Source organism: Salmo salar, chromosome ssa14 (genome assembly GCF_905237065.1).
Source record: "Salmo salar chromosome ssa14, Ssal_v3.1, whole genome shotgun sequence".
In the NCBI taxonomy this organism is placed as follows: Eukaryota; Metazoa; Chordata; class Actinopteri; order Salmoniformes; family Salmonidae; genus Salmo; species Salmo salar.
The window spans coordinates 85,113,155-85,133,417 of record NC_059455.1 but is presented as its reverse complement, the minus strand read 5'-3'; the positions used below and the strand labels follow the sequence as shown (position 1 = coordinate 85,133,417).

Here is a 20,263-nt window from a genome sequence, read left to right as displayed (position 1 = left end):
AAAAATGTGATGTACATTTCCCAATGAAAAATAAACAAATTAAAACAGTTGCACTAGACTCAGATCCTCAAAATATGTGTACGCATGCATTCTTTTATCAGTGTCATTTATTAAAGACACAATGCATGGGAGATTAATGGAAATATTTTATTTTTGAATCCCTCCAGCCCAGTAGTAAGACTGATCAAAATGATCCTCTGCTACCTGACTCTCTACTACCACCAACTGGTACAAATTGGTCATAACACAAAGGACCAAAAAATACGGTCCTGTTTTAAATATTGACTGTCATGTTTTAATTATTTATTAGAAAGCTATAGTCATATACATCATCTTGCAACAGTGTGCAGTTCACATCATTCATATAAAAACACATGCACTCTTAATGCTTGTATAAAATCAAAGGTTAATCACATTACCTTTCACACACTCACCTGAACAAAATAGGTCACCATTACATTCTAAACATTTAAGGCCTGGAATTATTTCTACAAATCCTGATTGAAAAAAATGTGAATTCTGACTTTCAATATACATGTATAACTTTAACTTATTGAGTGAAAAAAAATTATTGACTCAAATTCTGAATCAAACTCTCAATCTCAACAATTCAGGCTTAACCTTCAGATTATTACATTTTTCATTGTTAGTTAAATGAAACCCATCCTGTAATACTTAGTCATCATTTGAACAACACAAAAAGAGAGGGGGGAAATTAAAAATTGCATTCGGTACCCCTTGGTGTACAGTAAATTATGTGAAAAGTGTAAACTCAAAAGTTGGTGCCTCCTCATCAAAAGGTAAATGCAACTTTTGTTGAACAGTTCTTGATCTCACACACACACAGTAAAGTGGGAGTGGTCACCAAAGTGTAGTAAGTCGCTCTGGATAAGAGTGTCTGCTAAATGTTTAAAAGGTAAATGTAGTAAAGCTCTCTGCTCAGCCTTTCCCATTCAGTTTACGCTTCATTTACTTTCTCCTTGTTCAACCACCTATTTAACCAATGTAATATCCCCACCTCTTGAACCTCCTCTCCCAAATTCTCCTCCTTCCATCTCCCCACAGAGTTGTTGGGTGCAGTAGGGATGTAGTCCCTTCATCGGCTCTCTTTGCTTTTAATCATTGTGTCCATTGACAGCTTTGGTTCTCCCAGAGCCTCTCCTTCGTTTAGATGAGCTGGCTGAGTTATTCCAAGAGTCTCTCTCACCTACAAGAGGACAAACAGGAAATAGGCTCCTTGATGAACATCAACAAATATGATTCATTGGATGGGGCCACAGTGTCTCCTGACCCCTCCTGTCTCAGCCTCCAGTATTTATGCTGCAGTAGTTTATGTGTCGGGGGGGCTAGGGTCAGTCTGTTATATCTGGAGTATTTCTCCTGTCTTATCCGGTGTCCTGTGTGAATTTAAGTATGCTCTCTCTAATTCTCTCTCGGAGGAACTGAACCCTAGGACCATGCCTCAGGACTACCTGGCATGATGACTCCTTGCTGTCCCCAGTCCACCTGGCCGTGCTGCTGCTCCAGTTTCAACTGTTCTGCCTGCGGCTATGGAACCCTGACCTGTTCACCGGACGTGCTACCTGTCCCAGACCTGCTGTTTTCAACTCTCTAGAGACAGCAGGAGCGGTAGAGATACTCTCAATGATCGGCTATGAAAAGCCAACTGACATTTACTCCTGAGGTGCTGACCTGTTGCACCCTCGACAAATACTGTGATTACTATTATTGACCATGCTGGTCATTTATGAACATTTGAACATCTTGGCCATGTTCTGTTATAATCTCCACTCGGCACAGCCAGAAGAGGACTGGCCACCCCTCATAGCCTGGTTCCTCTCTAGATTTCTTCCTAGGTTTTGGCCTTTCTAGGGAGTTTTTCCTAGCCACCGTGCTTCTACACCTGCATTGCTTGCTGTTTGGTGTTTTAGGCTGGGCTTCTGTACAGCACTTTGAGATATCAGCTGATGTAAGAAGGGCTATATAAATACATTTGATTTGATTATGCTTCATATATAAAAATACATTCCACTTGACTCTGATGCTTACCTGTGATGTCATCAGGGACGTAACCACACAAGTCTATTAGGTTACCATCCTCACGCTCAGAGACGCTCTAAAGGAGAGGGTTCTTGATAGTCAGTCAGAAGCAAAAATAAAAAATACTAAACTGGACAAAGATTTATGGCCAACATAGTTTTTCTGTGAAACAGTTGACTGTGGGCTTACCTTTAACTCAGGCTCATCCTTCTGCTCATACCGCACCATCCCATACAGACAGAGACTGGTGATGAAGGCCTACAGAGAGAAAGGTAGAGAGCACTGACACCACAATGAGAGCACTCATCTCCCACATAGCAGTCACATGTCAGAGCATACCAATGGTATTACACAGCCTAAATTGCACATCATTGTTATGGACACTTGCGATACAAGAATTGGAGCAGGGAGAATTGTTTAAAGTAAACACATGTTCGTGCACACACACACACACACAGAGAGAGCGAGAGAGACACGGCTCTTACCACACACAGAACCCACTGGAACACAGACCGGACTTGTGTTTTGGAGAACACATCCTGACCAAACTTGATGCACGCTAGGGCCTCCAGGAAGGCTATGGCCCTGTGGGTTAGATAGAGACCGTTGTTAACGGACACTCACCACCAAACATTCACCTCTAACAATAATTGCATTTTACAACAAGCATTACCTATAGCAAAATATGTTTTTTTTGTTAATGGCACTATGTTAAAATGCAGTCACAGAAAACAAATACATTTCCTCATTAATTCTAGTCACCAGACTGCAGAGGGTACATAGACTTTTGCTGCGCTTATGATATTGAAGGGGTGAAGCCAGGGGCATATAAGGCCCTCATTGTTTTCTATTTAATAGTGAGAGAGCAAGTCTGGTCACCATGGTTACCAGAGCCTAGTCAGGGCAATCACAAGCTTAGGACTGAGATGAGGTCAGCATCTTTACAATATTTTGAATAAAACTGTACGTGACCTAATTTCCCATTCACAGCACTTCTGAGACGTTTGTCAATGACATGGTCGCAACTTTAGAAATGGCCACTAGAGGATCCAGACGAGACTCACCCAAACATCCAACATTGTGTTCCCACTCTTTTGCACTGTGAGTCTGTCAGATACGCATAATACTGTCTGAAAGAACAGGAAGACGAACATAAGATACAGTTTATCTACAGCCATGACAAAAATGACTGTCAAATCATTACGATAAACAGAAAGGTTTACAGAAATAGTTCAAAACTGATTTCAACTCAATTCCATCTATATGAGAAGAGACTGCACGTGTCTGTCAAAACCCAAATGTGCCTCTATAATGTAGAGCACGTGTGGAGTGGCATGTTGGAGAGGTCCTTACCGTACAGTAGGGGCTGTGATGATTCCGAGGAGGAGGATCCGGCACCAGCTGAGTGTGTGAAACGCCTGGAACACGAAGATGTGCTTCAGGAAGAAAGTGTTCAACTCAGTCAGCTGTTTAGAGGAAAGGAGGACAGACAGGAAGTAAAGTAGTCCAGCAACATGTATATTAAAATCAACACTGAACACATAGCTTAGATACCATAACATCTACCCCATAATCTTCAGCAACATCAATAAGACAAGATCATAGAAAACATATCAACTGTTGCAAATTATATATATTTTTTAAATACAAATAAAAATTGTTCAACTCCATTTGTTTCCCAACAGTGTTCAATCACAAATGACTTCAGTCAATATTCAGAGTAATGACATAAATGGATTCTGACTTCTAACCCTGACACTAGATACTATGTATCATTTCCAGGTCAGAGGTCACCTGCCAGAGGATCATAAAGAGGTAGATCCCAGCCAACCTCTGGAAGGAGTTCTTGGGGTCTAACCAGCGTATGTAGGTCCAGCTGGCTGGGGTGAACTGGAGCAGAACTCGTTTCAGCTTCCCTGTGGTCGTATGGATGTCTCTGAAGACACATCATAGATACAGATATACAACCAGAGGTACACCTACACACTGGGAAGTACCACTGATGGGTGTTCAGACACAGACACATAAGGTTAAACACACAGATACAGGCATAAAGAGAATTACATACGTACGCTGAGTGTACAAAGCATGCCTTTCCATTACATAGACTGACCAGGTGAATCCAGGCGAAAGCTATGATCCCTTATTGATGTCACTTGTTTAATCCATTTCAAATCAGTGTAGACGAAGGGGAGGAAACAGGTTAAAGGATTTTTAAGCCTTGAGACATTTGCGATATGGTTTGTGTATGTGTGCCATTCAGAGGGTGAATGGGCAAGACAAAATATTTAAGTACCTTTGAACGGGGTATGGTAGTAGGTGCCAGGCACACTGATTTGAGTGTGTCAAGAACTGCAACGCTGCTGGATTTTTCACACTCAACAGTATGGTGGTAATTACAAGATTGTTATAATACTTTTATTCCATCAAATGGTTGTTTTATTCAACAGCATAGAGGGTTCTTATTGTGTCTGGGTGAACTGAAAGTGGGCCTCTGGGAGATAACACTGACAGGAGATTTACGATGTCTTTCGGGTACCGCATTCCAGAGCATGAGTTAATGTTTCTGTTCTATAGGGTACCAGGGAGAGATGACCCCAGGGCCAGACCTTGGTCTCTACACAAAGAAAACTGTTTTTAACCGCAGATAGTGTCTGCTGTGAATTATAAGTATCTTTCATACAAATCTTAACCTTGTTACCCATTCCATACATCTGTTGTTCTTCATGTAGACTGAAGGGGGTTCATCTTAGCTATAAAAGACCTTTGTACTTTTGTCTCGGGGCTCTGAACGAATCATCTGAGGGTGATTCATCGACCAGCCATCATAGAGCACTGAATCAGTTCACTTTATATGTGTATGTTGTACTGACCTGCTTCCTTATTAATAAGTGAATACCGATTTAGTTGAAGTATAACTCTGACTTGTGTGATAAGTTTGTCTCTCCTCATTTGATAGTAAAGAAATTAACCACCATAACAGTTTCCTGTGTGTATCATGAATGGTCCACCACCCTATTGACATCCAGCCAACTTGACACCTGTGGGAAGCATTGGAGTCCACATTGGCTAGCATCCCTTTGGAATGCTTTCGACACCTAGTAGAGTCCTTGCCCCGACTAATTGAGGCTGTTCTGAGGGTTAAAAAGGGGCAACTCAATATTAAGGTGTTCCTAATGTTTTGTACACTCAGTGTAAATGAGAAAGCACACATTCAATTAATCAAAGCAGGCAGAAATTCAATAGAATAATGTAGTTTAACTGTATTGTGCCATCTGTCATGAGACTACAGGAAAAGGGAGGAATCCAATAGAAAGATAACTCACTTGATGCTGGCCCATTGGTAGGTGTGCATCTCCAGGAAGCGACACACAGTCATGCCCAGCCAGATGCCCCCTCCATTACAAAGCAGGAAGTCCAGGATCACCTGGTCCCACCAGCACTCAGAAAAGTTAGGCAGCAGGTGCATGAAGAACAGCTGAGAGAGTGAGACAGAAAAAGAGCGAGACAGACAGACAGAGAAAGCGAGGTGAATGAGGAGCTGACATTTGACTTAAATGAGCACATCCAATAGAATATATCAGAGTCTACATATGGACTGAAACCTAAATGTGATCTGTTGTTAGAAATTGAGCAGGACTTCAAAGACATGTGTGTCCCAAAAGGCACCATATTCCCTAAATAGTGCACCACTTTTGAGGGTCCATATGGCTCTGGTCAAAATGTGTGCACTGTATAGGGAATAGGGTGCCATTTGGGATGCACATTTATTTACCTCAGTGAGCTCCCTGGTGATGCTGATGGTCCAGCAGACGCCGTAGCTGCGGATGAGCAGGGCCTTCATGGCCCAGCCCGCAAAATTCCCAAACACAAAGATGTCGAAGTGGCTCAGGATCCGCTCCCAGGTTATCACGTGGCAGTTCACTGCATATTCCTGCAGGAGAAGAAAGGCCAGGTAAGACATGAAGACAGAAAAAGCATATAAGACATAATACAGTGGTGGGAAAGGAAAGGGGTATACCTAGTCAGTTGTACAACAATGCCTTGAACTGAAATGTGTCTTCTGCATTTAACCCCTCTGAATCAGAGAGGTGCGGGAGGCTGCCTTAAATCAAAATCCACAGGGAACAGTGGGTTAACAGCCTTGCTCATGGGCAGAACGACAGAGCTTTACCATGTCAGCTCAGGGATTCGCTCTGGCAACCTTTCGGTTACTGGCCCAACGCTCTAAGTGATTCTAGACTCTGACATCCAGGTTTCGCTCACATATAGTTCAGTCAAGATTTGGGAGGAAGGCCTCATGAGACAATGGGTACGTTTACATGAACACAATAATACGCTTATTGTGAATACTCTAATATAATTTGATTAAAACGTTTACATGCTTTGCAAGAAGAACGTTTTGCCTATTAATCCTGTTTACATGGACACATCTGAAATCGGGCTACCTGATTGGACCTTGATCAATATAAATGTTCTACCACAGCGACTATGTTATTTTTGGGAAGCCTATTTGATTCTGAGTTCAGACATAAAAAGTTTGTATGTGAAAACTATTTCTAAAATGCATACTTTCAGTTTGCCTAAACTCACTTATTTTATCATTGGAATGTGATACAAAAACGAGGAAACGGTGTGATTTTGTACCATGCGGACGCTTCCGAGCGTTCGGGTAGGCTGTTTGGAGAGTTTATCCAAATGGATAAATAATAAATAGATATCTAGATCTATATATAAACTCAGCAAAAAACAAGACCCTGTCAACCTAAGATAATTCGTAAAAATCCAAATAACTTCACAGATCTTCATTGTTAAGGGTTTAAACACTGTTTCCCATGCTTGTTCAATGAACCATAAAGAATTAATGAACATGCACCTGTGGAACAGTCATTAAGACACTAACAGCTTACAGACGGTAGGCAATTAAGGTCACAGTTATGAAAACTTAGGACCTTAAAGAGGCCTTTCTACTGACTCTGAAAATCACCAAAAGAAAGATGCCCAAGGTCCCTGCTCATCTGCGAGAATGTGCCTTAGGTATGCTGCAAGGAGGCATGAGGACTGCAGATGTGGCCATGTCAATCATTTGCAATGTCCGTACTGTGAGACACATAAGACAGTGCTACAGGGAGACAGGACGGGCAGCTGATCATCCTCGCAGTGGCAGACCACGTGTAACAACACCTGCACAGGATCGGTACATCCGAACATCACATCTGCGGGACAGGTACAGGATGGCAACTGCCCGAGTTACACCAGGAACGCACAACCTCTCCATCAGTGCTCAGACTGTCCACAATAGGCTGAGAGAGGCTGTACTGAGGGCTTGTAGGCCTGTTGTAAGGCAGGTCCTCACCAGATATCACCGGCAACAACGTCGTCAATGGGCACAAACCCTCCGTCACTGGACCAGACAGGACAGGCAAAAAGTACTCTTCACTGACAAGTCGCGGTTGTGTCTCACCAGGGGTGATGGTCGGATTCGCGTTTATCGTTGAAGGAATGAGCATTACACCGAGGCCTGAACTCTGGGGCGGGATCGATTTGGAGGTTGAGGGTCCGTCATGGTCTGCGGCGGTGTGTCACAGCATCATCGGACTGAGCTTGTTGTCATTGCAGGCGATCTCAACACTGTGCGTTACAGGGAAGACATCCTCCTCCCTCATGTGGTACCCTTCCTGCAGACTCATCCTGACATGACCCTCCAGCATGACAATGCCACCAGCCATACTGCTCCTTCTGTGTGTGATTTCCTGCAAGACAGGAATGTCAGTGTTCTGCCATTGCCAGCGAAGAGCCCGGATCTCAATCCCATTGAGCACGTCTGGGACCTGTTGGATCGGAGGGTGAAGGTTAGGGCCATTACCCCCAGAAATGTCCGGGAACTTGCAGGTGCCTTGGTGGAAGAGTGGGGTAACATCTCACAGCAAGAACTGGCAAATCTGGTGCAGTCCATGAGGAGGAGATGCACTGCCGTACTTAATGCAGCTGGTGGCCACACCAGATACTGTTACTTTTGACCCCTCCTTTGTTGAGGGCCACATTATTCAATTTCTGTTAGTCACATGTCTGTGGAACTTGTTCAGTTTATGTCTCAGTTGTTGAATCTTGTTATGTTCATACCAATATTTACACATGTTAAGTTTGCTGAAAATAAACGCATTTGACAGCGAGAGGATTCTTTATTTTTTTTAGTTTATATGTAGTACAAGTCAAAGGTTTGGACACCTACTCATTCAAGGGTTTTTCTTTATTTTTTACTATTTTCTACATTGTAGAATAATAATAATGAAGACATCAAAACTATGAAATAACATATGGAATCACGTAGAAACCAAAATGTGTTAAACAAATCCAAATAGATTTTAGATTCTTTCAAAGTAGCAATCCTTTGCCTTGACAGCTTTGCACACTCTTGGCATTCTCTCCACCAGCTTCACCTGGAATGCTTTCCCCAAAGTCTTGAAGGAGTTCCCACATATGCTGAGCACTTGTTGGCTGCTTTTTCTTCACTCTGCGGTCTAACTCATCCCAAACCATCTCAATTGGGTTGAGGTCGGGTGATTGTGGAGGCCAGGTCATCTGATGCAGCACCATCACTCTCCTTCTTGGTCAAATAGCCCTTACACAGCCTGGAGGTGTGTTTGGGTCATTGTCCTGTTGAAAAACAAATGTTAGTCCCACTAAGCGCAAATCAGATGGGATATCACAGCAGAATGCTGTGGTAGCCATGCTGGTTAAGTGTGCCTTGAATTCTAAATAAATCACTGACAATGTCACCAGCAAAGAACCCCCACACAATGACACCTCCTACTCCATGCTTCACGGTGGAAACCACACATGCGGAGATCATCCGTTCACCTGCTCTGCATATCAAAAGACACAGCAGTTGGAACCAAAAATCTCACATTTAGACTCATCAGACCCAAGGACTGATTTCCGCCGGTCCAATGTCCATTGCTTGTGTTTCTTGGCCCAACCCAGTCTCTTCTTCTTATTTGTGTCCTTTAGTAGGGGCTTCTTTGTAGCAATTCGACCATGAAGGCCTGATTCAGTTGATGTTCAGATGTGTCTTACACTGTGAAGCATTTATTTGGGCTGCAATTTCTGAGGCTGGTAACTCTAATGAACTTATCCTGTGCAGCAAATGTAACTCTGGGTTTTCCTTTCCTGTGGCGGTCCTAATGAGAGCCAGTTTCATCATGACACTTGATGGTTTTTTTTGACTGCACTTGAAGAAACGTTCAAAGTTTTTTTAAATGTTCCACATTGACTGACCTTCATGTCTTAAAGTAATGATGGACTGTCGTTTATCTTTGCTTATTTGAGCTGTTCTTGCAATAATATGGACTTGGTCTTTTACCAAATAGGGTTATCTTCTGTATACCACCCCTACCTTGTTACAACACAACTGATTGGCTCAAATGCATTAAGAAGGAAAGTAAATCCACAAATTAACTTAAGGCACACATGTTAATTGAAATCCATTCCAGGTGACTACCTCATGAAGCTGGTTGAGAGAATGCCAAGAGTGTGCAAAGCTGTCATCAAGGCAAAAGGTGGCTACTTTGAAGAATCTCAAATATAAAATATTTATTTATTTCTTTAACACTTTTTTGGTTACCACATGATTCCCTGTGTGTCATTTCATAGTTTTTATGTCTTCACTATTATTCTACAATGTAGAAAATAGTACAAATAAAGAAAAACCCTTGAATGAGTAGGTGTCCAAACTTTTGAAAGGCACTACACACACACTGTGTGTGTGTGTGTGTGTAATATTATATTTTTATTATATTATTATATTAGTCTTATTTTTTATTTATTTTGTATATATTTTTTATTTATTTAAAAAAAAAAATTCTACTGCATCATTGATTGTATGTTGTTTTACTCCATGTGTAACTCTGTTTTTGTATGTTGTCGAACTGCTTTGCTTTATCTTGGCCAGGTCGCAATTGTAAATGAGAACTTGTTCTCAACTTGCCTACCTGGTTAAATAAAGGTGAAATAAAATAAATTAAATTAAATAAAAATATATAAAAATAAACAAACAAGGACATTTCTAAGTGACATACACACACATACACACTCACTACCGTTCAAAGGTTTGGGGTCACTTAGAAATGTCCTTGTTTTCCATGAAAACATATATGAAATGAGTTGCAAAATGAATATATTGGCTGGATTGGCTTGATGGTCACTTCTTATGTACCATACGGTCAAGCTGCTCCCACAACAGCTCAATAGGGTTGACATTCGGTGACTGTGCTGGCCACTCCATTAGACAGAATACCAGCTGACTGCTTCTTCCCTAAATAGTTCTTGCATAGTTTGGAGCTGTGCTTTGTGTCATTGTCCTGTTGTAGGAGGAAATTGGCTCCAATTAGGAGCCGTCCACAGTGTATGGCATGGCATTGCAAAATGGAGTGATAGCCATCCTTCAAGATCCCTTTTACCCTGTACAAATCTCCCACTTTACCACCACCAAAGCACCGCCAGACCATCACATTGCCTCCACCATGCTTGACAGATGGCGTCAAGCGCTCCTCCAGTATCTTTTCATTTTTTCTGCGTCTCACGAATGTTCTTAGTGATCCGAACACCTCAAACTTAGATTCATCTGTCCATAACACTTTTTCCAATCTTCCTCTGTCCAGTGACTGTGTTCTTTTGCCCATCTTTATCTTTTCTTTTTATTGGCCAGTCTGAGATGCGGCTTTTTCTTTGCAACTCTGGATAGAAGGCCAGCATCCCGGAGTTGCCTCTTCACTGTTGACGTTGAGACTGGTGTTTAGCAGGTACTATTTAATGAAGCTGCCAGTTGAGGACTTGTGAGGCGTCTGTTTTCTCAAACTAGACACTAATGTACTTGTCCTCTTGCTCAGTTGTGCACCGGGGCCTGCCACTCCTCTTTCTATTCTGGTTAGAGCCAGTTTGTGCTGTTCTGTGAAGGGAGTAGTACACAGCGTTGTACGATATCTTCAGTTTCTTGGGAATTTCTTGCATGTAATAGCCTTCATTTCTCAGAACAAGAATAGACTGACGAGTTGCATTAGAAAGTTATTTGTTTCTGGCCATTTTGAGCCTGTAATTGAACCCACAAATGCTGATTCACCAGATACTCAACTAGTCTAAAGAAGGCCAGTTTTATTGCTTCTTTAATAAGAAAAAGTTTTCAGCTGTGCTAACATAATTGAAAAATGGTTTTCTAATGATCAATTAGCCTTTTAAAATTATAAACTTGGATTAACTAACAAGGTGCCATTGGAACACAGGAGAGATGGTTGCTGATAATGGGCCTCTGTACGCCTATGTAGATACTCCATTAAAAATCAGCCGTTTCCAGCTACAACAGTCATTTACAACATTAACAATGTCTACACTGTATTTCTGATCAATTTGATATTATTTTAATGGACAAAAATGTTGCTTTTCTTTCAAAAACAAGGACATTTCAAATTACCCCAAACTTTTGAACGATAGTGTGTGTGTACATACATACATACATACATACATACATACATACATACGTACATACATACGTACATACATACATACATACGTACATACATACGTGTGTCCCACTTCTAAAAACCAAAGTTGCGCATCTATCTCCCGCAAATGTCATTGGATTACATTGCCCTCCGGATTGGAAAGCTTTCCAAACCTAAACCATGATCACTTCATCAGAATTTAGCCTACCTTTTCATTGTGAAAACATGGCATGGATTTAAACTAAAGGATGGATGTAATAGGATAAATGCTAGAGGGAATGGAGGGGGAGTCATAGATCATCTTGAATACAAGCTCCAGGGTTAAGTTTCTCCAAAGTACAGATCTAGGAACAGCTGCCCCTCCCCCAATCATAACCTGACTCATTAGTTGGAAAAATGCTTAACTGACCCAAGATCAGCGTCTAGGGGCAACTACACACACCGAATATGGTGTTTGGCATGCGGTGAATGAATACAGTAACATATTGAGATAAAAATCACTCACCATGATATCAGCCTCACGGGTAGCATAGCGTAGGTTGGGGTCCACCCAGTACATTAGTCTCTTTACCTGAGCCCAGTTCAGGAAGAGGAGGATGACCAGGAACAGGAAGTACAGAACACTCATACCTGACAACAGGAAGGAACCAATCAGAGTGGAGTTCCATGAACATGTTTCCATAGAGGAGTTCCCCTGATGATGACTTATACTGTACAGTTGGCCTACTCACCAAATACCATGCGCCAAATCGCAGGATGTGGTCGGGTGAATGGACCTGAAGTGGTTAAATTAAATACTGCATTTACACACTTATACATGCATCTACCATTATAAGAGTGGCTCTACCAAAACCTACATACACTGCACTTCAAAAGTTAACGTAGCATATACTGCAAACAGTGGGTATCCCATTCACTCGTACAATCAAAACCATGTCAAGCTGCAAAAGGCCATGCTGAAGACTAGTTTTGAATCTTGGAAGAACTCAAAAGACCTTTACATCTATTATGTGACCAATGATCTACACTAGAACAACATTCCTCCCACCCACCCCATGCAGACACACGTTTTCTACCAGGTGCAGGGCTGGGCTATTGTCAAGTACAAGGCAATGACTGAGTGAGTACCATTGGGGAAGGCCAGGACACTGATGATGAGGAAGAAGGAGACAACCAACAGGAGACCCACTCGAAGGTTGTTGTCAGCATCTGTATCCTCCCTGGCAGAGAGAGCAGGGTTTAACATAAAAAATAATTGGCTGAGATATGCAATATGTACATTATTCTCAGAGGATGAAGTGAGGTTTACTATGATACAGTAAACCGAAAATGTGACATTTAAAAAAAAGTTTGCTTGATTTTTGTATTTATTACAATAAGGAACATTAGTGTCTAAACGTACGTAGTTCAATTATACAATTGAGTTTACACATGGGTTAGATTAATAGGCCAAGTTAGCACAACCACTAGGTCTACTTGCTGGTCCAATGAGCCGTCTACTCTCTACGGTCATTGGGTTACCTGGAAAATACGAAGTAAATCAAACTAACTACAGTGAACGTCAAGAGAGTGAGAGTGTGAGGCTTGTAGAAAACGTCGATGCTGATGTCCTCCACCTGTTGCTCGTTAATCATCCTAAAGTGTAACATGTAATTCACATCATCCTTGCTTAATGTCCGGGACCCCAAAACAGGTGCCATGGCGAGGGTTAAGGAGTTTCTTTTTTTTAAAGTATCTGTCAGCACTTCCAGACAGGACAGGTTTGTCTTCCAATAAGTACATGGATGAGTACTGGGAACGACAAGGGTCAGAGAGAGTACTGAGCAAACCAGACAACGGCGCAACCAACTCAACAAAATATAGGGGTGTAGTGGGACTGCACATTCCAATACCAGCACTCCCAATTCATTCACTGCCATTTTTCTTCGGAAAGAGTTTTATATTTTATAATCTCTAACATTAGAAATTCCCGATTGTATCGGTCCCTCATAGGTTGTTTTAGTTTGAGCTGTCTCATTGCCTTGCTGTATTCCTATTTTGGTACAGCCAAAATAGGGACACTTCCGTAATCCTTCGGTTTGAGTGCACACGTGAGTAGATTGACTTTGGCGCTATCTTGTTGTTTTTACGCCTGTTCAGGGGACATATTCATGTTTTGACCCATACTTTTGTAAGTTAATGTATGATGTCATCAATTTTGTACTAGCAAAAACCACTATTTCTATCCGCTGGCTGGCTACCCCGTATGATTGTTCTACGCAATCTAGCTAGCCATTGCTGCTTCAACGAGACATGCCCTCTTTTAGCCAGCAGATCCGACCTGCTTGTTTATAGCTGCACTAGGGTCTGACAACATTGATGTGTATATTAAGACACAGCGGAACCAGCGCGAGATATGGCTCAGAAAACATACCTCAATCCAGGGATGAGAAATGCGTTATATTCCGAATTATCCCAACAGTTAGACTGAGAAGATTGAACAACTGCTAGTTTTGAAATAAAACTGTCATTTTCATCCTCATGCTTGGTAGCAAAAGCCACAGCAGCCATTTTGGAATGACAGTGTCAGTCAATCAGCTCCTTTGTTGTTCAACACCACATACCATCCCATAATGGATGCTGTTGCTACTGATAGATAGAATGAAGACTAAAATGGCAGTTTACTTAAAGTGGAACTGACAGCGTTTTAACTACAGATATGAAACAAACAATCATATCAATAATGAAGTGTGAAATTCCCAGTTTATGCTTCAAAACCAACTCTATACAATTTTTTTTTTTAAATAAGTTATATTTGCCTAAAAATTACATATTGTACAGTAAGGCATTGTTGTCAGAATAGATGGATCAAATACAATTTTATTTGCCACATTTGCTGAATACAACAGTTGTATACCTTTCTGTGAAATGCTTACTTACGAGCCCTTAACCAACAATGCAGTTCAAGAAATGGAGTTAAGAAAATATTGACTAAATAAACTGAAGTAAAAAAGTAACACAATAAAAATAACGAGGCTATATACTATAAATAGGGGGTACCGGTACCAAGGTAATTTGTAGATGTATGTAGGGGTAAAGTGACTATGCATAGATAATAAACAGTGAGTAGCAGCAGTGTAAAAACAAAGGGGGTCAATGTCAATTGTCCGGGTGGCCATTTTATGAATTGTTCAGCAGTCTTATGGCTTGCAGGTAGAAGCTGTTAAGGAGCCTTTTGAACCTAGACTTGGTGGTCCGGTACCACTTGCGGTGGGGTAGCAGAGAGAACAGTCTATGACTTGGGTGACTGGAGTCTTGACAGTTTTTTGGGCCTTCATCTGACACCACCTAGTATATAGGTCCTGGATGGTAGGAAGCTTGGCCCCAGTGATGTACTGAGCTGTACGCACTACCCTCTGTAGCGCCTTACGGTCGGATGTCGAGCAGTTGCCATACCAGGCGGTGATGCAACCGGGCAGGATACTCTCAATGGTGCAGAACTTTTTAAGGACCTGGGGACCCATGCCAAATATTTTCAGTCTCCTGAGGGGAAAAAGATATTGTTGTACCCTCTTCACGATTGTCTTGGTGTGTTTGGACCATAATAGTTTGTTGGTGATGTGGACACCATGGAACTTGAAACTCTCAACCCGTTCCACTATAACCCTGTCGATGTGAATGGGGGCATGTTCGGCCCTCCTTTTCATGTAATCAACAATCAGCTCCTTTGTCTTGCTCACGCTGAGGGAGAGGTTGTTGTCCTGGAACCACACTGCCAGGTCTCTGACCTCTCTATAGGCTGTCTCACCGTTGTCGGTAATCAGACTGTTGTGTCGTCAGCAAACTTAATGATGATGTTGGAGTTGTGCTTGGCCCTGCAGTCGTGGGTGAACAAGGAGACACTCCTTCAAATGATTGGATTTGGCTATTTCAGCCACACCCATTGCTGATAGGTGTATAAAATCGAGCACACCACCATGCAATCTCCAAAGTCAAACATTGGCCGTAGAATGGCCAAATGAAGGACTTTCAATGTGGCACCGACATAGTCAGTTGGTCAAATGTCTGCCCTGCTAGAGCTACCCCGGTCAACTGTAAGTGCTGTTATTGTGAAGTGGAAATGTCTAGGAGCGACACCGGCTCAGCCGCAACGTCCTAGGCCACACAAGCTCACAAAACCGGGCCGCCGAGTGCTGAAGCGTGTAGCAACACTCACTATCGAGTTCCAAACTGCATCTGGAAGCACGCCAGCACAAGAACTGTTCGTCGGGAGCTTCATGAAATGGGTTTCCGTGGCCGAGCATCTGCACACAAGCCTAAGATCTCTGGAGTGATGAATCACACTTCACCATCTGGCAGTCCAACAAACAAATCTAGGTTTTGTGGATGCCAGGAGAACTCTACCTCCCCGAATGCATAATGCCAGCTGTAAAGTTTGGTGGAGGAGGAATAATGTTTTGGGGCTGTTTTTATGGTTCGGGCTAGGCCCCTTAGTTCCAGTGATGGGAAATCGTAACGCTACATTATACAATGACATTCTAGACTATTCTGTGCTTCCAACTTTGTGGCAACAGTTTGGGGAAGGCCCTTTCCTGTTTCAGCATGACAATGCCTCCGTGCATAAAGCGAGGTCCATACAAAGTGAATGATGGCAGTGTGGCAAATGGCTTATTTGCATATAGGCCTACTATAGCTGTGATTGTCTATGCCACACCGGTCTGCGTAGATTCCGGACAAGACTGATGTTTATTTACTGCAGCGTGTATCAATTGTCCAAACGCACAGCCGCTTTCCCATTCTATATTGCAATCGAATTTTCACAAATGCCTTATAGGTCATTCTCAAAAATTCAATGAATTTATGAAAATGTGAAAATGACTACCTAAGTATTCGCTTTTTCAGAAAATGTTTAATAAAAGGTGTCATATTCTTCCTGGCGGTTTATATGAACAGATTTTAATAAGATTCCATGTTGCTAAAGCTCTGTCAGTTCCCCTTTAGTAGTCGTTCCATATTCTCGGTGTAACAATAATTCGGATTAGAACTAATTTCTCATCCCTGAATTGAGGAATGTTTACTGAGCCATATCTTGCGCTGGCTCCGCAGTGTCTTAATATACACAGGTTAGGCTGTCTGACCATAGTGCAGTTGTAAGCAAGTGGGTCGGATCTGCTGGCTAGCCCCTTATTCATTGTTTATAATCTATTGGTTGCTTCTTTACTCAACAACACCAATCCCCATCATTCAAGCTCAATTAAAAATTCATAGCAGTGGCTAAAGTACTTGCATGATGGTGTGTTCCAGTTACGTTCAATGTACAGACCCCCTTCTCATGTCACAATGTCCTGTGTTTTTATCACAGATTTCTACATGGCTTTAACCTGTATCCAGCTTTGTCAGAGATGTACCAGTTTACTGAGGTCAAGGATTGTGGGTATCATCACCCTTCAGTATTCCACAGATGCTCAGCATTGGCCTGCAGCCCTCTGGAATTCTTTCATTGTTCCAGTCTTGCCCTCCGTGCTCCAGAGAAGTCCGAATCCATCTCAGACGCGACAGAGGTGGAATCTAGGAGTGCGGAGTTACTGTGAATCTCATGCTAAGGTCCAACCATCTCAAACGAAACACAGGAATACTGATGAGTTACCTGGGACTGATATGGTGTCATATCAGAATCCTCTCTCCCATCAACTCATAGATGGAGGGATGCTTCTGAAGGAGTGGCAGACAGCTTTAGGTACTAATGCCACCCCTGTACACACACACACACACACAGTGGTCATTTCTACCTAATATTTTTGTCCTCTCCAGATTTGCATGATGCCCCAGGCCACTCTGCATTAGAGGAGATCAGTCATGAGGAGGCAGTTTGTATGGACATCCCAGCTGCCCTGCCTCCTGTCTCCATCTCCCTCAAAGACTATGTCAACGAGTCAGAGACGCTCGGCAAGCTTGTACAGCTAGGTAGGTTGGGTCCATTTAGGGTGTGTATCTGATTAGCCATTACTCCCTCACTGTCTAGTGTACAAGAGCAATAGATGTCATGTATATCTATGTCTCTGGATCGTATTCACTAGGCACCAAACTGAAGTAAATGGGGAGGGATTACCAGAGCCCAAAAATAAACACTTGCTTTTGATTTCCACTGCAGAGCATTTTGATAATGAATGTGACCCTGGTTTTAACACTTCTTTTCCCTCATCAGGTGTTCAGCTATGGAAACTTGAGCAGAGGCCTAACGTGGGTTCCATGTTGCTGAGGCTAGACTTCCAGACAGACGTGACCCCACGGCTGGTCTTCCTGAAGCAGCTGGGAGTGGAGGATTCTCGCCTGGGCTATCTGATCAGCCACAACCCCTTCATCCTCACAGAGAGCCTGGAGAACCTGCAGGCCAGGTACCAGAGTTGAGGGGATGGTTGTTGTATTGGCAGGTTGCATTTTCTACAGTCAGCAACACATAGGGTTGACTATTGTAATGGACCTTTTAAATTGTGTGTCCACGTAACTGGGTATGTAACTAACCTTGTGAAACTGTCCTATTATAAACTACTGTTCTTCTGAGTATAATTATGTGTTGCAAACCAGCTTGCTCCTGTGTCCTTGTAGAGATGAAAGGATAACTTAAAGTCCCACCCAAGAACAGGAAACTATAAAGATATGTGTTTATCACCCAATGCTTCGGAATTCAGACTGTGCACACTGAGCTGTGTAACTCTGTTCCCTCTGAGCTCAGAAATAAGGAATCTTAGTTTGACTTGGACTCCAGAAAATCCTTATTTTATAATATTCACCATACTATCTTAGGGACAGAGAGTAAACTTGGTGTTTCCATACCTGTGTTATCTCTTGTCTGTCAGCTTCAGTTCTTATAGGACTATGACAGGTGATACATTTCATTGTTACATTATTTACAAATAATCTGTAGTATAAAATAAGGTAATAATCTCTCTTTCACATTAGGGTGGCATATCTTAGGTCCAAGAAGTTCAGCGCTGAGTCTGTGGCCTCCATGGTGTCCAGAGCTCCGTACCTGCTGAACTTCAGTGTGAAGAGGATGGACAACCGCCTTGGATTCTACCAACAGCAGTTAGGCCTTAGTGCTCAGAAGGTCAGGTCTGAATTCAGTAAACAATTAAATGTAAAAGTTGTGTAAGGATTGACCCAAGAACAACCGCAATTGGTCACATTATGTCCCACTAAATTTGTCATAGAACATTATTCACACCCCAAATTACAGACAGTAAGATAATGCAAGATTATTTTACCCATACATTCATATCTTTCAGACACGGGATGTTGTGGCTCGCCATCCCAGACTTTTGTGTGGGAGCTTGGAGCCAGTTAAGGAGAATCTTAAGGTATGAAAACAAACGCTATTAAACGGTAACTGTGATATGTCTTAATTCTTGGAGAGAAAAATAGGATTAATTCTCAGAATCTGTCTTTTTCATCCTAGATATGTAAACTGGAGATGGGATTTCGTGAAAATGAGCTCCAGCACATTGTCACTGTAATCCCCAAAGTTCTTACTGCTAACAAGAGGAAACTGACCCAGATATTTGACTACATCCACAACACGATGAACATACCCCATGACCTGATTGTAAAGTTCCCACAGGTAAGCTATAAACTACCAGTCCTGAATTATCCATCTTTAGATAGTGGATACTCGCAGATAATACATGATCTGGACATGTTAGTGTTTACCTAGCCCAATAATTTACTCCTTATAGTTCATGTTCTGTTTAAAGGCATTTAAGCTCTGGAAGCCGAAACAGCCAAATACTCCATCTAAACATGAATCAGTTCTACAAACAAAAAGCCCTGTACTTTCATATCACATCGAAGTAATTTCACAAATAGTAAATATACTTTTTTCAGTGACAATACGTTTTTGGCGTCCGTCTTCCATTTACACACTAGAGTTTGGAAACGCAGATAGCCAATTAGCACAGCTAGTCCACACTGTCTTCAGTCTGTTTTCCGTAAACAAGCGCTGTAACATGTAAATATGGCCGTGTGGGAACCCTAACCCTATAAAGGTGTGTAGTAATTCAACTATTTGTTTATTTTATTATTTCTCGCTGATATAAAAGATTCGTTCATTATGTTTCCAAAACCATACCGCAAGCGATGCGTGTTCACGTTTAGAGAAACGTCCGGGCTCGTAACAAAACTCCCCCGGCCAGAAGATACTATCGTCAATAGGCGTTTAAGGTAGTTCACGTCTATGAATTGGGTGGGGTAGTATTTACCAAGTGATGGATCAGGAACCACTTATGGGTCACGGTGGGTAACCCCTACTGGGTCACGGCAAAAGACTGAGTTGTGGCTAAAAACATTTGGTTTTGTTGAGCTGATGGGACACAGTACATTACCAGTGAATTGTCTTTAGACATGTCACAGATTCAGTTAGACTTGCCATCACCTGTTGTCTGTCCTCTCTACAGGTCCTGAATGCAAGGTACCTTCGTATCAAAGAAAGACACCTGTTCCTGCAATACCTGGATAAGGCTCAGTATGACCCTGCCAAGCCTAACTACATCTGTCTGGACAAGCTAGTCTCCCTGCCAGATGAGGCCTTCTGCACTGAAGTGGCATCAGCCACACTAAAGGATTTTGAACTGTTTCAGAAGACAATGTAATTGATAAAACACTACAGTTTCTGTATATGTGTGTTATTATGTGAATAAATATGTTGAAGATATTCTACAATTGAATATTGCTGTTTACTATTGAACTGGATG

General features: G+C 42.1%; 2 protein-coding genes across 3 annotated transcripts; one reads left to right on the top strand and one right to left on the bottom strand.

The window, feature by feature from the left end:
- Positions 1–133: 133 nt before the first annotated feature.
- On the bottom strand, positions 134–14,170 carry LOC106570478 (phosphatidylserine synthase 1). Of its 2 annotated transcripts, none has more exons than XM_014142870.2 (13): positions 13,951–14,170; positions 12,666–12,757; positions 12,269–12,313; positions 12,043–12,167; positions 5,816–5,974; positions 5,367–5,518; positions 3,835–3,976; positions 3,394–3,506; positions 3,105–3,170; positions 2,526–2,625; positions 2,230–2,298; positions 2,050–2,116; positions 134–1,207 (listed from the first exon to the last, which is right to left on the bottom strand). In XM_014142870.2, exons 1-13 carry the CDS (start codon positions 14,085–14,087, stop codon positions 1,116–1,118), a joined length of 1,359 nt encoding a protein of 452 aa, XP_013998345.2. In that variant the 5' UTR covers positions 14,088–14,170; the 3' UTR covers positions 134–1,115. The 2 variants fall into 2 exon arrangements, with proteins under 2 accessions (XP_013998345.2, XP_013998343.2); XM_014142868.2 differs by lacking the exon at positions 13,951–14,170 and adding an exon at positions 13,059–13,456.
- mterf3 (mitochondrial transcription termination factor 3) lies at positions 13,597–20,223 on the top strand. Its single transcript, XM_014142875.2, has 8 exons — positions 13,597–13,627; positions 16,879–17,253; positions 17,328–17,480; positions 17,722–17,911; positions 18,477–18,624; positions 18,803–18,874; positions 18,973–19,134; positions 19,967–20,223. The coding sequence occupies exons 2-8, from the start codon at positions 16,887–16,889 to the stop codon at positions 20,159–20,161; spliced, it is 1,287 nt and encodes a 428-aa protein (XP_013998350.1). The 5' UTR covers positions 13,597–13,627; positions 16,879–16,886; the 3' UTR covers positions 20,162–20,223.
- The last annotated feature ends 40 nt before the right edge of the window (positions 20,224–20,263 follow it).

Bases quoted from the DNA above. Each gene is read 5' to 3' on its own strand.
- LOC106570478 (XM_014142868.2), bottom strand. From the start codon at position 13,456: ATGGCAGTGAATGAATTGGGAGTGCTGGTATTGGAATGTGCAGTCCCA. The intron at 2,299-2,525 runs GTAAGAGCCGTG...TTCTCTCTGTAG, and splicing joins TCCAGTGGGTTCTGTGTGTG to GCCTTCATCACCAGTCTCTG. The intron at 1,208-2,049 runs GTAAGCATCAGA...GTCCTCTTGTAG, and splicing joins CGTCCCTGATGACATCACAG to GTGAGAGAGACTCTTGGAAT.
- mterf3 (XM_014142875.2), top strand. From the start codon at position 16,887: ATGGCTTTAACCTGTATCCAGCTTTGTCAGAGATGTACCAGTTTACTG. The intron at 18,875-18,972 runs GTATGAAAACAA...TTTTCATCCTAG, and splicing joins CAGTTAAGGAGAATCTTAAG to ATATGTAAACTGGAGATGGG. The intron at 19,135-19,966 runs GTAAGCTATAAA...TCCTCTCTACAG, and splicing joins TGATTGTAAAGTTCCCACAG to GTCCTGAATGCAAGGTACCT.